This window comes from Syzygium oleosum, unplaced genomic scaffold (assembly GCF_021117445.2).
Source record: "Syzygium oleosum isolate NSW1041296 unplaced genomic scaffold, Sole_v2.1 Sole_v2.06, whole genome shotgun sequence".
Classification (NCBI taxonomy): Eukaryota; Viridiplantae; Streptophyta; class Magnoliopsida; order Myrtales; family Myrtaceae; genus Syzygium; species Syzygium oleosum.
In genome coordinates, this window is record NW_026607490.1 from 6413752 (window position 1) to 6437486 (window position 23735).

General features: G+C 41.1%; 4 protein-coding genes across 5 annotated transcripts; all 4 read left to right on the top strand.

The window, feature by feature from the left end:
- Positions 1-4311: 4311 nt before the first annotated feature.
- Positions 4312-6551, top strand: LOC115680193 (60S ribosomal protein L18-2). Its single transcript, XM_030603947.2, has 5 exons — positions 4312-4446; positions 4577-4666; positions 5546-5674; positions 5785-5967; positions 6247-6551. Exons 1-5 carry the CDS (start codon positions 4444-4446, stop codon positions 6403-6405), a joined length of 564 nt encoding a protein of 187 aa, XP_030459807.1. The 5' UTR covers positions 4312-4443; the 3' UTR covers positions 6406-6551.
- An 828-nt stretch (positions 6552-7379) lies between these two features.
- On the top strand, positions 7380-10466 carry LOC115680303 (bidirectional sugar transporter SWEET16-like). 2 transcript variants are annotated; one of them, XM_030604106.2, is made up of 6 exons: positions 7380-7559; positions 7674-7710; positions 8574-8784; positions 9052-9213; positions 9512-9631; positions 9937-10466. In XM_030604106.2, exons 1-6 carry the CDS (start codon positions 7526-7528, stop codon positions 10267-10269), a joined length of 897 nt encoding a protein of 298 aa, XP_030459966.1. In that variant the 5' UTR covers positions 7380-7525; the 3' UTR covers positions 10270-10466. The 2 variants fall into 2 exon arrangements, with proteins under 2 accessions (XP_030459966.1, XP_056168086.1); XM_056312111.1 differs by lacking the exons at positions 7380-7559; positions 7674-7710 and adding an exon at positions 7572-7673.
- Positions 10467-12238: 1772 nt separating this feature from the next.
- On the top strand, positions 12239-14605 carry LOC115680305 (bidirectional sugar transporter SWEET17-like). The gene is made up of 5 exons (XM_030604109.2): positions 12239-12540; positions 12666-12876; positions 13176-13337; positions 13470-13589; positions 14248-14605. Exons 1-5 carry the CDS (start codon positions 12473-12475, stop codon positions 14425-14427), a joined length of 741 nt encoding a protein of 246 aa, XP_030459969.1. The 5' UTR covers positions 12239-12472; the 3' UTR covers positions 14428-14605.
- A 4942-nt stretch (positions 14606-19547) lies between these two features.
- LOC115680306 (uncharacterized) lies at positions 19548-20333 on the top strand. The gene has a single exon (XM_030604110.2). The coding sequence runs from the start codon at positions 19688-19690 to the stop codon at positions 20222-20224; it is 537 nt and encodes a 178-aa protein (XP_030459970.1). The 5' UTR covers positions 19548-19687; the 3' UTR covers positions 20225-20333.
- The last annotated feature ends 3402 nt before the right edge of the window (positions 20334-23735 follow it).

The following is a 23735-nucleotide window of genomic DNA, read 5'->3' on the forward strand; positions in this document are numbered from 1 at the left end:
GCAACGGAAACGGGCCAAGGCATATCACCAAGCAGAACGCACATTTGGAGACTGCAAGAGATGCATCTAAGAGCAACAAAGATAAGAGCACACGGAAGTTGGAACCTCGGACCTATATCTTGCCTTTCCATCTTAAAGACTAATTTTTGCCTGACTTTCTTGCTCGCTGCGCAGATACGCATAATTCTGCGTTCACTAGTTATGTTGGCTTGACCCATAAAGCTATCCCTGATGAATTGACGCAAGGCATCGTCCAGCGTATCAAGATATTCATTACATTGTATCAAGATATTCATTACATTCTACAGCAATTTGAGCTACAAGCTCTGCTCCACTTCTAGGATTAATATCAGTAAACTACTTGTCAAACATCCATTTTTCACCCAAAAAGAATAAAAAAAAAACTCATGAATTGTTTAATGAAACCAAAAAAAAAAAAAATCTGGACGATTTGTACTTGTAGTATGGGTTCCCAATGCACATGAGAAATGACGAGTGCATCGTACAGATTGTTTCCAAATAAAACAGCATTCACGTAAAGACTGGACTACAGAAGTGAAGTGATGTTGCAGTTTGAGGGTCGATTCTTACCTCATATCACCGGCTAAATTGTTGTCTCCCATGAAACTCAGAGCCTTGTTTGATTAATCCGTTCCTTCCTCGTCCCAAGCAAAACTTGATGCGAGCCTGGGTTCTTGGTAGGGGTGAGCGGTTCCCGGTCCGGTCCGATTCCAAGGTGGAATCGGGAACCAGACCGAGAGAACCGGTTCCCAATTTTGGGAACCGCGGACCAAACCGGTTGGTTCTAGGACCGGGAACCGGACCGGACCATCGGTCCGGTCCGATTCCGGTCCGGTCCAATGGAACCGATTACTTAGAGTTTAGGATTTTTTTTTTGTGTCAAACACTTAAGGTTTAGTTCACATTTTACTAATTTTTGTCAATAAATTTATGTCAATGAAGTTCACTTAGGGTTTAATTCACATTTTACTATTTTTTATCAATGAATTTATGATAATGAAGTTCACTTAGAGTTTAGTTCACATTTTATTATTTTTTTAAAGAAAAAAATAACAAAAATATATATTAAATAGTCGTTCCGGTCCGGTCCGGTTCCCCCTTGGAACCGGGAACCGGTTCGCCCGGAAACCGGTTCCGCTTTTAGGAACCGGGAACCGGACCGATAGTCCCGAGAACCGGACCAAACTCGTCGGTCCGGTCCGGTCCGGTCCGGTCCCGGTTTGGGCGGTCCAAGTTGCTCACCCCTAGTTCTTGGCGACCGCATTTTGTAGACCATCTGCATCGCACAAGACCTGCGGGAGGGGATCCCCTGCATCCGAGTTGAGCGTCACCCCTGCATCACAGCGAGTTCCGATGGGCGGATGTGATGTGGGGGTGATGCTAAACTTGGATGCAGGGGATCCCATCCGAGTTTCCGCTCTTCTAGAATAAGGGCTTGTTTGGTTCAACTTTGAAAATGCTACTTAGGGGAATGCAAATACCTTTGGGTGAAAGCCCATTGGGGAAATGCAAATAGTGTTTGGTAAAAATATTTTGTAAAACTACTTTGGCCAAAATATAGTGTTTGGTGAATTTTTTTTGCAAATGGACTTTGAGAATTTTCTTATTTATTAAAAAAAAAAACTAACCTACCCATCGCCGGAACCGGCCGCTGGCGATGGCCTACGGCCGCCGGCGAGATAGATCTGGCGCCGGCGGCCGTCGCCCGAGGTCGGGCGACCCCCGGCGAGCCAGATCTGCCGCCGCCGGCGGTCGCCCGAGGCCAGGCGACCCTCGGCGGGGGTCGCACAACCCAGGCGACGGCCGCCTAAGGTCGCGCGACCCAGGCGGCGACAGCCTGGGTCGAGCGACCCCAGTGACGGTGTCGCCTTGGCTGTCTCCCGACCCCAGGCGACCTCGCCAGCCCTTCTCCCTCGCCGGCCACCCTCGCCGGCTGCCTGGTGAAGAAGATAAACAGCTTCAAACCAAAAAAAAAAAAAAAGAGACGTGAATAATAGCATTCGTGGAATGTTGAAAGCCCAAGGCTGGTCCGGATCAATTTTGGGCTTTCAGCATTTGGAATGCTAACGTTGATCAAATGCTAGGTCAAGTGTTGAACCAAACACCCCAACATTTTGGGAAGGTGCTTGTGAGGCTCAAAACCCCTTCCCAAATTAAACTAAACACCCCCTAAATGTTGGATGCCGGGATGGCGACTATTTGAGTTCGTCTCAAATGGGCCCCTCCACTGACAAATATATTTTTATCAATTAGCGGCCATTTGCTTAACCCCGATGAGAACGCCAAGAGGTGTGCATGCATCTCACGTCCACTTTCATCATCCGTTTCCAGCTCCAGCTTAATTCCGCTGATATCTCGCCTTTTTAAATTTGGAATTTTGTTTTTCCAAATGTAATTTAATGTTCCTCTCTAGTTCGAGGAGGGTGGTGGCTCTAAAGTTATGGTTTTTATTATTTCTTGGTTTTTGAAAGTCTAGATTTGAGTAAGGGCGTGTATAAGGGGTATAAAAAAATTAGCAAAATGCGAACTAAACCCTAAGCAAACTTCATTAACATAGATTTATTGACAAAAATTAGTAATATGAACTAAACCCTAAGTGAACTTCATTGATATAAATCAATGACAAAAATTAATAAAATGTTAACTAAAAATCCTAAGTGACAGGCTCAGTTCCTGGTCCTGGGACCAATCGGTCCGGTCAACCGGACCGGAACCGATCACCCCTAGTGTGTATTGAGCCTGATTCAATATGGGAATTTGACCGAACCGACTTGGACCGACTGGTTCAAGGTTGGTTCTGAGGAGTACATGTTTGGTTCCCGATTTTGCAAACCTTAAAGCAGCCTAGGACCGGATTGGTTCCTAATTCTAAGGTCGAAACTGCCAGTTCTACCCGAGAATCGTTGTTACAACTCGGAAATCGGAGTTGAACTGGCTTTCAAGTTTTTTTTTTTATAATTCATTTGCAACCAAGGAGAATCAAACCGTGTCTTCAACGCGAAGAAACAACAACTTAACCACTTGACAAACATATATTTTTGGAGTAAAATGGTGCAACTTTCATATTATTATAAAAATTTGATCTTTCACAAAATAACATAAAAAAAATAGGTTCCCGGGTAGATGCATCCCTCGTTAATCATTATGTATTTGGCTTTGAATTCTTTGATACGAGCTGATGTGTAGCATTCGACTATTGAAGCAGGATGGTGGATTCTATCTAGGATCCATCTCAAAATGGTTCGCAACTTTTTCCCGTGACAATTACCCTTTTTTTCTTTTGCTGAGTTTTCACAAGAAAAGTAAATTAATATTGAGTAATGTAATCACCGAAGGGAATCGTACATGTGCTTCTTAAAGAGGGGGCGGCCGGCAAGGGTGGCGACCTCGTCGGACCACCAGCGATAACGTTAGGTCACGCAATTGCTTAAGAAATTCGCGCTACTTTTTTGTTTTTAGGTCATGTATTTTATCCTCACATGAGATTAATTGTAATAGGTATTCCGGTCTAGCTGACTGCTTAATGATTGAAGCAATAAGGGATAAGGTAAACTGAAAAAAAATTGTTTTAACATTTCAAAAATTGCTTTTAAAGTTAAACCTGAAGTGTTATATGAAAAAATTTCATTACATGTCCATTCACAGGCCTATTACGAGCATATTTATTTACCAATATACGAAGTGGACAAAAAGATCAAATTATATTGGGCCCTAGAATAAACGTTCAATCGATCATAGTTTTTGATTTTTTAGATAATTTCAAATTAAGAAAAGTGATCATCATTTAGCGTCCATTTGTTTCGCGAAAAAACTCATTTGTTGTAAAATATTTTCCAAAAAATAATAGTTTATATCTCTTGCAAAAATGTATGGATGAAAAATATTTTCATTGTCCACAAAAAAATTTAAATATAAATTATTATCGATAATAAAAATATTTTTTATTAGTTAATTATTACAAGTAATATAAATAATCAATTTTAAGGAAATGTTTTCCAAATCGTTTATTTTCCACCAAATACACGGACACTGACACTAATGAAAAAGAACAATCTAAGACTTATTTTTAAAAATTCCTCAATGATTTTTTTTTTGGGGCCAAGGATTGCGCATATTTTTGAAAAATGTCAAGAAATGATTTGTTTTTTTTTTTTATAAATGGTCTTATACAACACCAAGCGCTTAATTATATCTTTATCGTACCGTCAGATCAAGTGACGGTCCCCTCCACGCGTACGGTTGAGATTGAATACCCACGATGCACAGGTGGACCTGACCCGTGGACAAACCTCGCAGCCCCTTGCAAAAACCCTAGCTCCCTTTCTCCTGTCCTGTGTTCCATTTAGCCTCTACACTTTTCGCCCCGGAACACCGCAGCAGCCGCGGCAGAGGCGAGCTCGGAGCCAGAAGCAGAAGAGGAAGATGGTACTCTCTCTCCCCCTCCCTCTCTCTCTCTCCCCTTTTACATCTTCTTCTTCTTCTTCGCGTCGTCGTCTTCTTCATTGATCTGAAGCTTGACAATCTCTGGACATGCGTGGGCGTGTGGTGATCGCAGGGGATCGATCTGAAGGCAGGAGGCAAGAGCAAGAAGACCAAGAGGACCGCTCCCAAGTCGGACGATATCTACTTGAAGCTCCTCGTCAAGGTAAGGAAACGATGAGCTGTCGGATCCCTCGCTTGATTTGCTGTTGTTTTGGATTTTAGGCGATTCTGGTGTCTAGCCTGTGAAGCTCGTTATGCTGCGATGTAAAGGGTTGAGCTGAAATTTTTAGACGATTGTGATTCGAGTTTTGTGGAGCTGTTGTCGTTCCTGGAGATTTGGGACAAGTTTCGTGCTTTTGGGAAATGTGTGCGTGCCTTTCTTTAGGTGGCTTGTTATGAGTCGTGTGCTGTATGCTGGCCGTTCCATGCTCATGTGATGACTCTGAACTTCAGTCTCATGCCAATTCTTGGTATACTTTGGTGTTGCTGTGACTTCCATTATCGTAACTCGTTCCGTTGCTCGCGCGAGTATCTCGGTGTATGTTTTGGTGGATGGAAATGCTGTAAGCACACGTTGACGGCAAGATGTCGGTAGATGGTGTTAGAGATATAGGACGTGCATGACTGTGATTTTATGAGAACTCGAGTTGCGGATGGGAACTTTACTTTGTTACCTGGCTGTGACTTATCCATTCATGATCGTAGCCCGTTCCTTTGCTCGTGCGAGTATCACGGTGTATGTTTTGGCGGATGGAAATGCTATAAGCACACATCGACGGCAAGACGTCGGTAGATAGCGTTAGAGATATACGATGTGGATGGGTGTGATTTTATGAGAACTCGAGTTGTGTGTGGATGGGATCTTGACTTTGTTAGCTGTCTGTATGGTGACTCCAGTGTTAAAGAGGTTGCAACTTCCTTTTGCTTAGCAAAAGATTGTTCCGCTTTTTAATGTAGGGACTGCAGATGTAGCCACCTATTTACACTCTTTAGCGATACATATGCTAATGTGTTTATGTTTGCTCTGAAAACCGTGTAACAGCTGTATCGTTTCCTTGTTCGGAGGACTGGAAGCAAGTTCAATGCAGTCGTCTTGAAGCGCTTGTTCATGAGCAAGGTGAACAAGCCTCCATTGTCTCTCTCCAGGCTCATCCGTTACATGCAGGGAAAGGTTTGTGATGCTGGATGCCTACTCTAGTTTAATTCAAATGATGTTCTCTGGCATCTTAATCATGCCATCTTGGTCAAAGATGTAAAGCTGTTTTAAATATATATCCGCAGGAGGACAAAATTGCCGTGGTGGTGGGCACAGTTACTGATGATATAAGGGTCTATGAGGTTCCAGCTTTGAAGGTTACTGCTTTGAGGTTTACCGAGACAGTGAGGGCAAGGATCGAGAAGGCGGGTGGTGAATGCTTGACGTTTGACCAGCTTGCTCTTCGTGCTCCACTTGGACAGAACACGGTACCAATTCCAATGACTGATAGTCTATGATCTGTTTTATGTGGGATATGAACCGCGTTTCGTAGAGTATTTTTCTTCCACACCCTCTTGGCTAACAACTACAAGTTACATTTGATGTACAATGGAATTGAATAAACTGTTTTTATGGTGCGCCATACTTCTCTACTTTTTCATCGTGTATTCAGACCAATTATTTTTAGCTGTGTAATGATTTTAAGTGCCTTTGTGGTTCCTGCGAAGCTCTATGGTGTTACTGATTTGAAGCTGTTTCTTTGGCAGGTTCTTCTGAGAGGTCCTAAGAATGCTAGAGAAGCTGTGAAACACTTCGGTCCTGCACCTGGTGTCCCACACAGCCACACCAAGCCATATGTTCGCTCGAAGGGAAGAAAGTTTGAGAGGGCTAGAGGCAGGAGGAACAGCAGGGGATTCAGGGTTTGAGCTTAGTTTCTTACTTGTTAAAGCCAATTTGGTTTTGACTGTCGCAATCTAAGTTTTGCTGAAGTTAGTCGAAAGACTAAATGTGAAGACAGCTCTATCTATTTCTGGTTTTGGGATCGATTTTCATATATTTTTAAGTCTTGCTACATTGCCAGTGCTTTGTTTCCACACCCTTGAAGAGTGAATGCCCTGAGATCAGTGAGTAAACAACCAAGTATTCCAACTTCCAACTTTCTTAAAGTATCTCGTTACGCACTCGGATTCTGTGAAAACTGTCTCAAAATGACGAGATCTATTTTTGTTAGCACCTACTTTGAGTGAGGTGAATTCTCGTCGAGGCTTGAAATGTCGACCTGTCTACAATTCTGACTAGTTTCTCGGTCACAGTTCGGTGATTGTGTAAGATGTAAGATTGAAGTACTGAAGTGTGGAGCCCTGACCTGTTCGGTTCTCTCGAAGAACAGAGCTGATTCGTGACGATCAGTTGTCTACGCAAACCTGTTTACAACGCGACATGAGTTCTGAAAATATGCGTAACTCTCAACTTGAGAGGCCAGAAATGAGAGAGCGGGTTAGCAATTTAGGTTGCTGTAGCCTTCAGTTTCCATCCGGGTGAAATGACGGAAGGGGACGATGAACGAACCGATTGGCAGAGACAACCTTGCCGACATACTTCGAGTACGAACTAATATCTTCTGAAAACAACGACTGATGGTCATAGGAGGTCATGGGAAAAGGACTGCCATTATTTTCCAAGTCGGCCATTTCAATCGAGCCCAACGAGGAAGGTAGGTCCTCACCGCTAGTAACCGGATAACAAAGAATCGAACAAAAGCACGTAAGGACAAGGAACAATGATGCTGGGTCCACCACATGCAATCGCGAGTATCAGCATGCGTAAAATCCCACGGATACTATATAAACGTGGCAATCATGTGGAGACGGGCATTCACTGATCTGTCCTCCTCTTTTTTGGGTGCAAAAGTTTTGCATTTCACTGATATACGAAGAGAAAGCTTTGTACCATCCACCACTCGCATGCATCTCTAAGCTCTCCCACCTCTTCATTTTCATCCACAAACTTCAAACAAATTCTCTCTCTCTCTCTCTCTCTCTCTCCATGGCTAGCTTGAGCTTCATAGTTGGCATTTTCGGTATGTTGATGTTGTTTTCTCTTCACTCTATTGGTTTTTTGGGTCCCTGTAATTTCTTTCTCGTGATTGTTATATCTTGGGAGTGCTTCAAAATATGTGTTGCTGTTGTTGCAGGTAACATCATTTCGATTTTGGTTTTCACTTCTCCCATGTAAGTGGAAACCCGCGCTTGTTCTCTCAAGTTGTCTTTCAATAAGCATCAGCGCTAAATGCAGCGCGGACGGTCTAGAGTAGAGACTTGATTAAGTTGTTCTAGCAGAGGCACTCTGTTTAAAGTCGCTGATAGTAACCAACTACTGTCCTAAACTCGTGATATTTGCCCGAGTATGGTAGCCTCGTAGCTTGAGCAATCTCCTGTCCTTTCTAGTAAGAGAGTGCAGAAGCTGAAACAGCAGGGAAACCTCTGGCTTCTGTTGGGTTACAAGTGATATGAATGTGTTTTCACTCATTATTTGAAATTCAGTCTCGCTTAGACTGATTCTAGTATGAATTTATAGCTTGTCACAGCTCAGTTAATAGCTGGACTTTTTCTTAGATTCCACCAAAATAAATATGGTCCTAATATGCCTATGTTTTTGCACTATAATATAATTGACTCTATCTCTCATATCAATCATGCCAGTAGTAAAGACTTTACCTACCTCAATTTGCTACCTATCAATACAAATTCACCTTGGTGTGAGTAGTGAAATTTTCGAATCTAAAGATTCAGCAACTATCTTGAAACATTAGCTAGGAAAAGTCCGAGTCCGAAACCTTGGTTAACTACCCCATGTAGCACCAAAACAAATGAATCCCTGCAGTTTCTTTCAATGTGGAAATGATACGAGTCATAAGCATAAGTAGGGGCAGTTTCGAGCTAGTAATACACGTTAACTTGCTAACCAAAGGGGGCATAGTTCCTATACATCATCTTGACAATGACAATAAGCTAAGATTGTGCATCCTCTTGCGGGGTCTAAGATTTGTGTCATTTTTTGGTGTTTACACTTAAAAGTGACTGAAAAACTGCAGTTCAACGTTCTGGCGAGTAGTCAAGAAGAGATCCACAGAGAATTACAAAGGAGTTCCGTACATAACCACTCTGCTGAGCACGAGTCTCTGGAGCTTTTATGGGATACTCAAGCCGGGTGGATTTCTCGTGTTGACAGTGAATGCCGCTGGAGCCGTCATGCAGTTCATCTATGTCACTCTGTTTCTCATTTATGCTCCCAAGGACAAAAAGGTCAGTCAATCGTTTATTCCTACTTTTGATGCTTGTGTGAGTTCTGCTTTCCATGGCCATCACCAATTGATGTTCAGAGCTTATAGATGATAACTGAATCTTAGAGTTGCAACTTGATGTTTGTGCACATACAAAGAGTACTGCCTATAGATGATGTTCAGCGCTTATAGATGATAACTGACTCTTAGAGTTGCAACTTGATGTATGTGCACATACAAAGAGTATTGCCTAAGTAGCATCAAGAGTGACAAAGCATTTGATTCGCAGATTAAGTTGATGAAGTTGGTGGCCATTATAAACGTGGGCTTTTTTGGGGCGGTAATAGCAGTGACTCTTCTGGCAATCCACGGAAATATGCGGCTCACGGTCGTGGGAATTTTGTGTGCTGGATTGACCGTCGGCATGTATGCCTCTCCTCTAGCTGTGATGGTACGATACCATTCTGACTCCTTGTGTGAGCTATATTCTTATCATTCTAATGATTTTGCCATTTTTGTTTTTAACCTTGAGGCGAATCGTCATTAGCTATTTAGTCATACAAAACGGTATTATGTTGGGTAAGATCTTTCGTAGTGCTTCTGAGACTGCATTAGCAAGATAATAAAATCGAGACGTCAAATATACATTCAAGAGCGTATATTAGTCCTTACGAAGCTTTGGTCATGCCTGCTGGGTTCGATTTCAGACATCTAAATTAACTTAGCTTTGATTTGGCGTGTTTAAACAGAGAACAGTTATTAAGACCAAGAGCGTCGAGTATATGCCATTTTTCCTCTCCTTCTTCTTGTTCCTCAATGCCGGCGTTTGGTCTACTTATGCGGTGCTGGTCAAAGACTTCTACATCGGAGTAAGTCTCTGCCTCTTCTCACTTTTTGTGCCTGCTCGTGAGGAAATGCCAGGACTAATGGGCATACAAATGCTATATGCATTAAAACTTCATACCAAGCTTGTTTAAGGAAGCATACTTGACCACGTAGGATACAAATTTAACTACTTGTTATCGATTCTGTGTTCTATGAATCAAATTATGTTTGTCACACTATTTGAGCAGAAAGTTTCGGCAAATTCCCAGCATCCTAGCACCGCTCTTAACATTGTTAGCACTGGTCCTTGCTACGCACATTGTTCTGAATTTCGCTGGCATTTTTCAAGGTTCCGAATGGGATTGGGTTCATACTTGGATCAGCGCAGCTGATACTGTATTTAATCTACAAGAACAAGTCCACGGCATCGAAATCAGAAGAGTCTACAGAGGAAGCAGAGGAAGACAGATCGGCCCATCTAGTCAAAGGGGACGTAGAGATGAGTTCGTACGAAGTTGAGGACGAGAATCGGCTGAAAAACCGTACCATCGCTAAGGGAAGAAGCCTTCCCAACCCATCAGTGAATCGACAACACAGTTTGCAGAAGATCATGAAGACGCTTTCCATGAGTCCGTATGAACTCCACTCTCATGAGGAGGACGAGTACGACATTGGACGTTGAAACGATGACCAATACAATTAAAAATCCCGACGCGGGTTATGACATGCATCATGTCCATGTAAAGCAAACGCATGCGAGTTCTTGGAAGAGGCGGATGTTATCGGAGCAAGTTGACTTCACTGTGAGATTGACTTGATTCCATGGTCTATGTGCATTGGATTGATACAAGGCTTACTAAATGTACTAGAACTTCACAATGGTTCCGTATTCAGAGCAAAGCAAAATCAACACCCAAATAGGTCCACGTGTTGGAGGCACATAGACCATGATTCGAAAATGATTTTTTCCAACTTCGACCTTTCATATCATTTAGGAAAATGAATTAACTAATCATTGTTCCACCAGTCAAATCTCTATCACGAGGGACGGAATATTACCAACTCGACCTAGCGTTTCGAATGATCGCATGTCCGGCTCCAACCAATCACACAAGAACTCCTCATGCTAGAGTTGATCAATAGGATACACAAACTTGTTCTTGATCAATTGAAATATGCCAAAGGTGTAGTTTAATGGAGGTCGATGTACTTTGACCAATGTTACTCCTTCTAAAACATTCTCTTTGGGTTGAAAAGTAAAAGGCAAAGATGGGGTGGAAAAGAAACCTAATGCTCACCAAACTCTCTACCTCCGCCGAGCTCAAATCTATTCATTGGGGAGTCAATTGTTGTTTGTCGTTTCTTTTGGGGATGACTCATGAAATTGAATGGGCCGCCTATTTTTAGAATGATTAGTTTTATTTGATTGGTCAGCCGTTTCTAGGGCAAGGCAAGATCGAATAATTAGGGCCCTTACACGTATCTTTCGTCGACCCTATCGAGATCAAAGACCAAGACCCAGATGATCCGCATAGACATATGATGTGTATAATTTGAGTTTGAATATTTTACGTGGATAATCTACATATAACTTTTCTTTTATCCACCATTCAAACGTATCATATCGGAAGCCAAATCGGCAGATTATATTAATTAGAATTAATGGAAAGACAACATCGCACATTTTCACATAGTGTAGAGACCAAATTGAAAGGAAAAGTACAAAAAAATCCTCAATCAATTCAGTCCTAAGCCTTTTCGCATTTGATCAATTTAGTTTTAAGCATTTTCACATTGGTAACAATTAAGTCAATTCGGCTAATTTTGGCCGAAAATCGCTGAGATAGACGTCGATCGTTTTATGTGACACGATCGATGCTGATGTGAACAAAATTTACAATTTTTTAATATTTTTTCCGAATTTTTAATTTTTCCTTTTCTTTTTCTTTTTCTTTTTATATTATGTTTTTTTTTTATTGTGGCCGGTAAGGGTTGCCGACGACCCTCGCTAGCCACTGGCAAGGGTCGTGGCCCTCCAGATCTGGAGAGCGTGAGCTTGCCTATGGCTGGTGATGGCCTCGGCGAGGGCTCGCAGGCCCTCACCCAGTGGCCATCAATCCTCATCGGCCACAATGAAGAAAAATTGAAAAGAAAATAATAACAACAACAATAATAAATTCACAAAAAATGTTAAAAATTCGTAAAATTTGTCAACATTAGCACTGGTCATACCACATAGGACAACCGACATTTATGTCAGCGATTTTCAATCAAAATTGATCGGATGAACTTAACTGATACCAATATTATAATGTTTAGGATTAAATTAGCCCAATTAAAAAGTTTAGAAATGAGTTGGTATCAATGTAATAGTTTTATGACTTTTTCGGTACTTTCTCTTTAAATTGAACATGTATCAAAAATTTCAAGACCACATTGATTAAATTAAAAATTTAGAAATAATATTACAAGCTAAAATTCAGGAATCTAATTATAAGAAATGGTAGGTCAATGTCCAGAGACGACAGATCCGCTAAGCCCCACCTCTGTCTTTAGCTCTTTTCTATGTCTCCCACTAAAGCTCTCTTTTTTACTCGATGCAGACCACTCGCGAGCACACCCGCACAGAGAATTCCCAGGCGTCTGTGCATGTCCCGATTCCCAGTTCCAAATTTCGGTTAACTTGGAGTGATTTGATGGATATTTCTACTTGAGTAGATATTACTGCTTCACTCTCTCTCTCACTCACTCACTCTCTCTCTCTCTCTCTCTCTCTCTCTCTCTGTAAACACGAGACCAAAAACCTTCAAGAACGTTGGTTGATCCGATTCCTATCCAACCCGTCTTTCTTCTTTGGCCACAAGGATTCAGTCCAACCTACCAGCATGACACTGAGCTTCATCTTTGGATTGCTCGGCAACGTCACCACCGGCCTCATCTACCTCGCTCCTGTGTATGCCAAAAGCCGATGAACCCTCATGAGCTTCGAATTCGCTGTTCAACTTTTTCATGTCGAGACTGGCTCGTCCATATCGACGCCGATATGAAATATCTCTCCTCCTTCTGTTTCTTTTGTAGGAAAACGTTTTGGCACATCGTGAAGCGGAGATCGACTGAGGAGTTCGAGAGCATCCCGTACGTGTTCAAGCTGCTGAACGCCTACTTCTGGACTTACTACGGGATCGTGAAGCCCAACAGTGTCGTCGTCGCGACCGTAAATGGCTTCGGCATCGTCCTCGAGATCATCTTCGTCGCCATCTTCCTTATCTATGCTCCCCCCAGAATGAGAGTACGTTGTTTGATTGTGATTTCCAAACATTTTTATTTTATGTCTTATTTTCTTTCTCGAAAAAGAAAATGGAATATCTCTAGATCTGATCAAACCATGTCGACCCAACTCTAATTTAGACTAACACGAAGATAGAACGCAATCTTATTAATCGACTGATCAATGAATGAGAGCTCTTGAAACATTGATACGATCTTATCTCATACATAGAGTGCGCGTACACCAGAATCCAAATTAGTCTTGGTTACTGTGAACATTTCTTTTAATAAAAATATAACTGCAGTGTGTTAATAATGCAGAAGAGAACTGCAATACTTGCAATCACATGCGATGTGATGTTCCCAGCAGCAGCAATCTTAGTGACTCAGTTAACGTTGGACCGACAGATGCAAATCGCTGTTGCGGGCCTCTTGAGTGCTGTCTTTAGCATGGTCGCCTATGGTTCACCTCTCTCTGCCATGGTAATATATATATATATATATGAAGACACGTGCGTAAGCTATGACGTGTCTGCTAAACAATATTATTACGAAGGTGACTAATTGCTTGATATGTTGCATGAAATTGACTTTTAATCTCAATTATTATTGCAGAAGACGGTGGTTACCACGAAGAGTGTGGAGTACATGCCTTTCCTCCTCTCCTTTGTCCTGTTCATCAACGGCGGCGTTTGGACTGTTTACGCCATCCTCACCAATGACTACTTCATTGGAGTAAGCTTGATTTCCACCTTTTCTATTACATTGGTTTCTCTATTATCTTTTCGACCATAGGTAGATATGATGATTGAAAAACCAACCATTGCAAGCAGCATCAAAATATGCATGCACGTAAAGTAGCCCAAAATTTACCCTTTGCTATCTGATGATCAGATTGGTGTTCACCGCTCTGTGCAAGGATAATTTAGTGTCACTCGTTGCATGCTGAGCACTATGTGCGTAGTCTTTTCATTGATGAAACAGACTACTCACGCTTGCTTGCCGGCAATACGTGTATATCAGTCATCAACACATACATATATAATAGCACCATTTCTCTTGTAAGTAAGATTTGATTGTACAAGGCAAATCCTAGATGCGGACAGAAGTCAGAGCAGTTCAAAAGAAAAATAGGAAACAGATCTCATACTTCGATTCACATGTGCAACTCTGATATCGCGACCTAACTTTATTAAATGCGGGTTTTGAAAAGAAATGGGAGAGTTAAGTCAGCTCTTCAATGGAATATTATCAACTTCTACATAATAAATGAAGAAATGGCCAAAAACTCAACTATTCACAACAAAAGAAAGCAATACTCGATCAAATGAGCACCTCAGGAAAAGAAAAGAAAGAGGTTTGCTCATGAACTTGAATGGTGAATTGGATGCAGATACCAAACGGGACCGGGTTCGGACTTGGAACAGCTCAGCTGATTCTGTACGCAATGTATTACAAGCCAAAGACCCAGTCGTCGTCGTCAACGGTGGAGGAAAAAGGGTGGCAACCACATGAGCCTCTCTTAGATCCAACTTCCATTCCTCAAGTAGTAGTAGCTCAAGAGAAAGATTGACAGATACATCAATCTTTTTTTATTTTGGACAGAGTTAGGTCAATCCTATCTGTTTATTGGAATAGTTAATTATTCCAATTGATGTTGCTGGTTTGATTGTGTATTTTCTTGGGACCAAAGTGTAATAATGTACTGCAGTTAAGGTAAGGCACATCTTGTATCGGACCCACCATTAAGTGCGCCCTCCTATCCATCTCCACCGTCCACCGCAATTTATCCACAGAGAGAGAGAGAGAAGCGACCCATTTCGAGTCGAGCTATGTCAGTGTTTCTGTTTGAGTAGGTAATCTTTCTCTTGATTGAAGAACATGGTAAAGAGTATCTCAGTAACTCTTGTTAAATGTACTCGACATAAAAAGAGTTCTTCGAAGGTGGTGTTCTGTTCGTCGAGTCTTGCCTCGATGGCATTCTTTAGCCACATCCTTTTTGAAATCGTTCAATCTTTCGAATATTAAAGAGCTTTAAAAAGTAAATTTAGCGATCTTTCGTTTAGTGCCCATAAGTCTCTACTTGACCAAAAGATAGAAATGATTCTCTAATCAATTGCATGGTGAGGTGCAGATGGGGTTTACATAAGCTGCATTGATAAGTTCGTTTGATTACAAGTTTTCTTAAATTATCTCTTTACACACTCATGTGATTGTGTAAGATGTAAGATTTAAGTACCAAACTGTAAAGCCCAACTTTTTGGTTCACTCGCTGAGTGTTTGGAAGCTTCACTATCTGCATTAGGAGTCTCCTCGGTCGTCAGCTGTTGTATCTGATCACTTCCTGTTTATGCAATATAAGAAGTTTCGGAAAAGACGCGTAACTCTCAACTCGAGAGGCCAGAAATGATTCTCAAAGATCATCCAATGAGATCGCCTCAATTTTCATTCGGGTGAAACGTGTTAGAGTTGACGAATATTTGGGGACTTATGTTTCTCATATCGGGCACGCCCACGTGAGTTTAGGAAAACCAAAATATGATCCGACGACGTTTGACCCTGCGCACGGAATGCGGGGTGCCCCTGACACGAGGGTCCCGCTGACTGGACAGCGGGCGGGGGTTCCGCTCCCCAGTGAGCAGACGGCGGCCCTGCTCGCCGATGAGTGGGCGGGTGCTCGAGGGCAGCGCCCCCAAAATAATATCGAGTTTGTTGATCCGTTTGTTATGGGATCAAAGAGATTTGGATAAACTTGGGCTTTGGGTCCATTTTAAGTTCTATATATATTGTACTTGTATGAGAGATCATTGTAACGAGTGGCTGTGATTGAAAACCTATATATCATAGCAGAATCCCTTTGCAGGACGTAACCTTATTTTAGGGCGAACCTGGATAAACCTGTGTGTCAATTTTTCTATTATCTGTGTGATTATTCTGATTCAATTTCGAATATAACCCCATCAAAATGAAATGAAGGACGGGGACGATGCACAAATAGCAGAGACAGCCTGTTAGTTTTTGCTTTGTGTGCTAGTATATGGAAAGGGATTGAGCAAAGAAACGACAAGGATGAATGTATGAGAGGTTATTGTCGGGAAGGGAGCACAAGGAAAAGGAAAGACTTTCATTATTTTGGTGAGAATTACAAAGGGAAGGGAAGTAGCTAAGCTTATTGGTCTACTCCCACAAGATGGACGCCCACTCCCCTATTTTTATAGTCACTCATAACCGACTTCTTCATGGTGGCTTTCCCTCTTTTCCATGCATGAGCTCCTAGAGACTTCAACACTTTGCTTGTGCTTTCTAGACTCTTCTACACACATTCATTGCCGCCTAAGACTAGATTTTTTGTAGCGTTCTTTTTTACTTCTCTAGCTAATGTCAATCTTGAAGATTCTAGAAATTGGATCACTAATTTAACGGGAAAAGTGTCAAAAAAGTTATAAACCTTTGATATTAGTGTCAATTTAATTCTAAACCTTTTTTATGCCAATTCAGTCTTAAACCTTTTGTATTTATGTCAATTTAGTCCTAAACCTTTTTTTGGTGCCAATTCAGTCCTAAACCTTTTGCATTTGTGCCAATTCAGTCCTACACATTTTGTCTTTGTGCCAATTCAATCCTTCCGGTCAATTTTGGTCTGATTTTGCTGACGTGTACGCCAGCCGGTCACCGGCACTAACGTGGACAACTTTTAATAATATTTTTAATTTTTTTTTAATATTTATTTTTTTTTTCTTTTTTTTCCCTCCCCTCCCTCCTTCCTCTAGCCGGTCGCTGGACTGGCAACCGGCCACTGGCAAGGCTCGCCCTCGCCAGCGACGGCTGAGCGATTTTGTTTAATTGTCTTCACTCTTTCAATATACTTTCAGTCAATGCAAAGAGAGCTTCTTTGTAAAGTTCATGCGTAGCGATTTTTTTTGCGGAATTACACTAATAATATAGTGTTGCAGGCGGTTAAATGTTGTGGTAAGATTTGTTCATTTCTTTGTGATATGAGAGATTATATCGTGAGGTATTATGGGGTTAAACACTATGTGAGTTATTGAGTGTAATTGGGGGTTGGGAAACACCGAGAGTGTTTGAGTGACTCGAGCATAGTTGTAATCTCCATTATATTGCTTAATCTATAATGAAATTATTTGTTGCTCTTCTCGTGAATGTAGGTCACATCGACTGAATCACGTAAAGCCGAAGTTTAATTTTTTTGTTTTGTTTTGTTTATTTTATTGTTCAACCGCTTTCTTCCGCAACAATTTGTATCAGAGTTAAGCTTGGCTGAGTTGAAGATAATCAATAAGGACAAAAGAAGGAAAAGTGAAAATTGATAGATTTGATAGAAAGGATTTTGGATTTTAGAAAATGCAGACTGATAATTACCTATATCAAAGGAAACTGTACTTACCCCTGTATAGGGAGAAACCAGAGTCGATGAAGTAAGATGAATGGGAATTACTGGATAGACAAGCGTTGGGCATTATTTGGCTAACCTTGGCTCATACTGTTATGTTTAACATCGCGAAAGAGAAAACTATTGCGGATTTTATGAAAGCCATGTCGGACATGTACTTCTGTTTAACTTAAAGATGGGCAAAGGCGCATCAGTTGCTAATCATATCAATGAATTCAATGTGATTGTTAGTTAATTGAGTTCAGTTGAGTTAACTTTGAAGATAAGGTATGTACTTTGATTCTATTATCCTCATTGTCTGATAGTTTGAATACTATTGTTACTGCTATTAGTAATTCCTATGGTGATTTAATTCTAAGTGAAAACATCCATGGGAGAGAATATAGTGAGCCTGTATTCGTTGCTTTAATAGGTGAAAGTAAAGGAATAACTGGTACTCGTGTTAGTAGAAGTGTATAAACTTGAATAAACGTGGTTAGTCTAGGAGCGGTGGTGCTATGTGTTGGAGCTGTGGTAAAATGGGGCATCTTAGAAGAGATTTAAGCTGAAAAATGATAAAGGTATGGGAATTAAAGTTGAGTCTGCTGATAATATTGTTACTGGAGCTTATAGTAATTTAAGTATAGATTTAATTTCCATTCATTCATTTTCCTAAACGAACCAAACATCGGAAAATAAGAAAAATGTTTTTCGCAAAACAAATGGTTTGCGGAAAATGAATAATTTGAAAAATATTTTCCCAAAAATGATTGCTTATATCGCTCAAAAAAAATGAATAAACGAAAAATATTCTCATCGTTCACGAAAAAGTTTGGGTAGAAATTGTTGCTGATAATAAAAATATTTTCCGTTGATTATTAATTTCAAACTATACAAGCGATCATGTTTTGAGAAAATATTTTTTAAATCATTCATTTCTCGTAAAATAAACGGAGCGTTAGTCGTAATTAAAGTAATGTCCAAACTTAACAAGCTCGAGGAACTTGCTTCGTAGGCACTTGCGAGGAACCTTCGCTAGTTGTCTCACGTAATGCATGCATGTCTTTCTTGATTAAACCCTAACTTTGGATCTTACCAGGCATTGATAAGGAGAGAAGGTCATTTTCATCGAGTGATTAGGGAATTTTAGACGCAATTCAATGTCCCTGATTTGAAATGTGCATGTATGTCGATGCCCCATTAATTTTACGTAGCATATTATATCATATCATATTATATTATTTCATATTATATAAGCATGGATGTCGTGGTATGTTGGATAACATGCTTCCTCAAGCAACCTCTCGGGAGCGCGAATTCTTGTCCATCAATCAAGCACAAGATTCCTAAAGACGTGCTAAAGTAACTACATTAAATGGACAATAAAAAAACATGAGTGTTTGCAGCTTAACGGCATGCTTGTTTGAGGTCAAAACATGAAAACCCAGTCAAAATCTTAAAATAATGTTCGAATTTCAATTTATAAAAGTTTATATGTGAATTTACGTGTCAACATTGTTATGTTGAGAAAGTTTTGGATGTTTCGGATTAAAAAAATTCAGAGCGCGTTATTGCAAAATTTAAATTAAGCAAAAACTAAAAAGTAAATGTCTATATAGACATGTTGTAACATGAGGGAATAATATCGACGCGACCCTTCCTGGGATAGCCTAAGTGGTAAGGGCATTGCATTACTTTCGGCTCAAGAACTAATGGTCTCAAGTTTGATCATTTCTGGGAAAAATCACATTCAAGTGGAGAACTATGACGGTAGGTTGTTATACTAGTTCCCCTCCGAGTAGCAGCTTAATCAGGGTCACGCCTTTAGGTAGTCGACACGCAAAAAAAATCAAATGTGAAGTGAGATCTAAGTTGATATCCTTACACATGGCGCCCGACTTCCGTACAACTGCGAATTCCTCTGATCAAGAGGTTTCGAATCCGGACAACCGTCTACATCAAGGCCAAACCATTAAGAAAATGCGCAATCTTTCTCCGGTCGATGACAATCAACGTTCATCCAAGCACCTCGATAACCTCCAACAAAAATAAATTATAATTTTATGTTTTTTTTTCAGTTAAGGAGTAGAGATTCCGAAAATCCGTGAAGATTAGTCGAGTCAAAAGATTCGGAAACCGTGTCATGAAAGAGCAAAACTCCACGGGATTTCAAAAGCCCATCTAGCAGATACTGGACACTGGGCCCATTTGTGCCTCAGGCCCATTTTGTAGAGAGAGGGAGGGAGAGGGAGAGAGAGTCAAAGTCAACAACAACCATTCCAATTCGATCTGCGGAACAACGTGATGAACTGTACCGAACTTTCGTTCTCTCCGAAGACATTCAGTTAAAGCTTCGACAGAGACGCAATCTCCCATCCTCGCTCGCGCAAGCAAACCTCATCCATCAACAACGACCGCCGGAGAGACAGAGACAGAGACAGAGATGGGTCTCACTTTCGCTCCCAGATCGCTACTTTCGTTGTCGGCGATCCTCTGCGCCGCCGCCGCCCTCCTCGTCAGCGCCGAACCGGCGCGTCCGGGCCCCGCCGGCGAGCGATCGGCGTACGACATCCTCGGCGACTACAACTTCCCCGCCGGGATCCTCCCCATCGGCGTCAACGGCTACGACCTCGACGAGCCCACCGGCGCGTTCGCCGCCTACTTCAACAAGACCTGCAGCTTCTCGCTCGAGGGGTCGTACCAGCTGGAGTACAAGTCCACGATCCGCGGGGTCATCTCCGAGAACCGGCTCAAGAACCTGCAGGGGGTGAAGGTGAAGCTGCTGTTCGTGTGGGTGGACATCGTGGAGGTCAGCCGCCGGGGCGACGATCTGCAGTTCTCCGTCGGCATCGCAGGTGCGGATTTCCCTATCGATAACTTCGAGGAGTGCCCTCAGTGCGGATGCGGGTTGAATTGCGATAAGGGTGGGGCGAGTGAGATGACGAGAAGAAGTAGTAGGCCGTTTGTTGATTCTTACTGATAGAAATGGAATTGGCGACGAAACGTTGTCGCGTCGCCGGAAATTCATTTCTTTATCCTTTGTGACGCGATGGAAATAGATTGAGCTCAAAATGATTAATTGTTGCCAAGCCTTTTCTCTTCTTCTTTGTTGTGCGCTCGATGGTTTCTGCATTTGTTAAGATTATGCTGCTGTACTGTGAAGAATGCTCGTGACAGATACATGAAAGTGGAGTAGAATTCAAGAACAGAACAGACTTCACCCAATTGTTTCTAAGAAGGGTTATCTTGAAGAATGTTTGTTCTGAATTGTGTAAAATGCACGAGAAATTATCTTCCTATTACTGCTGGTTCACCCTAAATTAGACTTGTCTATGTGTTTAATGTAGATTGTGAAGAGAAGGGGATGGAATGAGTGAGGGATTGCAGATGAAAGAAAAATTTGAGTAGAATTTGTTTGGCTGCTACGGAAATCCTATGTTAGCGAAAAGGAAGTATTGTTTTGAACTTTCAAAACTATATTCAAATATGAGAAGGAGAAAAATAAGAGCTATCTGTAGATATTTTTCTCAATTTGGAATGGCCCGTTCCCTCTAATTGCCCTAAAATTCTTCCAAACATAGAGAAAGACAATGGTATTCCATTTCCTCGAATGATCTAAACGTTAGTGTGAAATTTTGTGAAATCATTGCCAATTATTCCAAAAGTTTAAACTGTTAAATGAATGTGTGGTTTTATATTTTAAACATTTTAACAGTTCCCTCTCACACGTAGTGTGGACTTTGACCTAAGAGTAAACTGTGAAAATATAAATGAGAAGGCATATAAGGGACTTCAGAAGATTTGTTATCGAGACCTCTTGCTCTGATACCATGTGAAATTTACACATCCAATTACTCTAAAAGCTTAAGCTTTTAAATGAAGGCCTTGATTAATAGTTAAATTCTCTAACGGTCGGACTCCACTGAAAAACTTTCATGTGGATAACAGCTATAAAGAGATGAAATCAAGAATGCTTATTCGTCGGACAAATCCCGATGAAGTATTGTGACCACTTTGCTATGTGGAGATCCCTCCACCATGGACCAATTTATCGTTTTCCCTGATCAATGTACAGTTACTATTTACATCAATACAGTTGTATTGTAAATGACCAGGAGAATGTGTTCTGTTCCTCTCCAAGGGTATGGCGCAGGTTCAAAACCTGGAGGAAGCAATAGGTGGTATTTGACCGCCAACCATAGAGGAGTTATCCACGGGACTTCAAATAGAAAATTTGCATGTTAGATGAAATAGTCGGCAGAGAAATGAGAACGTGATAAATGACTGCATATCAAGCAACTTTAGTTGAATGATCTCGAAGAACTTTTGTGTCTATGGTTTACTTTTGGCCCCATTGGGTTCTCAAAGCCACTATTCAGCAGGTCTATAAGCCTGGTGCATCTGAAAATCTTCGCACTGGTGAGAGAGCCGTTAACTCCATTAGGCTTATTACAACAGCCAACCAAAAGACATTGCATTGCTGCTCAATAATCTTCAGGATATCCTAAGAAACTGACACTAGTCTCTTACAGAGATATAATGCTCTTATGCTCATGCTTGCTCTAGATGAAAGTGTTTCTAAGTTGGGAGTCAGAGACTCGAGTGAGCTAAAAGCTATTTGGCTGCTGAAATATATGATGAGATTACTATACATATGTTCTCTAATTCGCAACATGTATCTATGTGGACAGCTTCTTCCCTTCGAACATGGTTGCTTAGATGCACTCACTGCTAACTAATCAGATTTTGGTTGTTTTGGATTGTCCACATGGGTCATGTACCACATTTTCTTTATTAGCTTTCATTTGATCGAGAATTCTTCATTAGTTTTAAAAGCCATTGAACTTGAATCTGTAACCAACTTTTGAATAGGTCTCTGGGTTGTGTTACTAAGATTGCTCAGAGCAGTCTATATTTATATGCAAAAAACTTGTACTAGTTATGATCTTTGTATATAGCCCCTTTTTCCAATAATTTGCAAAGAATTTGATCTTTCAGTTTTTTTTCACTGTTTGAAGCATAGATTGTGACTTCATATTGGTTAGGAATTTTAGTGTCGCTGATCAGATTAGATATGGGCAATGGTCGCCGAGTTTGTGTTTGGTATGATGTTTGCTGTGATAATATCCCTCAAGATTCTTGCTATCTTCTCTGTCTCCGTTGGTCAAGAAACTTTTGTGGCTGTTCTTTTGAATGTTGAATCTGGTTCTCCCCTTTGGAACCCAAATTTCATTAGAAGTTTCAATTAGGGGAGCTGAACTCTCTATTTGCTGTTTCTTCTCCTCTTTATTTAGCTAAAAATGGTCACTCTTCAAACAATAGGATTTTCTGGAAGGCTGAAATGGTTTGCCAAACAAATTATAAATCTTAAAGTAAGAGTTGGCAATGGTTCGTTTTAAGAGCTCAAACTCTGACAATGATTCTTCGCCACTTCAAAATTTCTCATCTTAAGAATGATTATTGCATGCGACTTGGAACGGAAAGAAGGCATGCACCCCGCCCAATTAGTATGACACAGACGGAGAAGAATGGTTATCGAGTTAAAAACAGAATGATTCTGCCATTCCATTGTCTTGATTGAACATTTAAGACTTGTAATGATCGTCTCTGATTTAAGGAGAAGTGAACTCTATCGCACGAATGCTGTTGCAGCTTTTCTAAAACATCATCCTTGTATGACCGGATTCACATAACCGTGTTGTAACACATTGATCACCCATGAAAGTGATTGAATACGGAGAGATTATAATGGCACCAAGAGGAGGGCACCCTATACTTTTTTTATATATGCATTGGGTGAACTCCCCAGCACACCGGGCAACCCCTCTTAAAATGGGTAATTAAGAAAAATTCTTGCATACGTTCATTCTATAGAAGCTTAACGATGCAAGCCATGGGAAACTGTTGTGTGTTGCACGACTTGAGAGCTGAACTTGCATACTCTGTTTTTTGTTCCTTTTGACCAAACGTGAACGCAACTCCATTGACATCACAAGGAAACTGAAGCAAGTGCTATTGAACTCCGAAATATCTTGAGGTAGATGCAGATAATAACTTCCGGACCGGGTGAAATCTGTACATATTTGGAGGCCAATGGTTCTTTAAAGGAGGGGACACTTTGTCTTCTTTTTAAGGACAGTTTACAGAGTGCCATTTAATAGCCCTGAGATTTTCTTGTTGCTCTTCAACCACTGTAACTGACATTTAGTGGAGTTAGTTGAGTGGAAGGAGGCGCGTAGCTTTGCCTTATTGTGCTGTCTGTGGAGAAGGTACCGTTCTTTTGAAGCTTGTGGTGAAACTACCAAATTCGGTCAGTATGACTTGGAGATAATTCCCTCGAATGCCGCCGCGTTTCTGTTTCTGGAAACATACATATGCGTCCATGACATCGTAGGTCAATCAATTCCAGCTGCATCATTAATGATTTTGTTCGTTCGTCCTCGCCTGATACTTTATGCCTACATGAAGTTGGTTAAGTTTGTCAAGAAGCA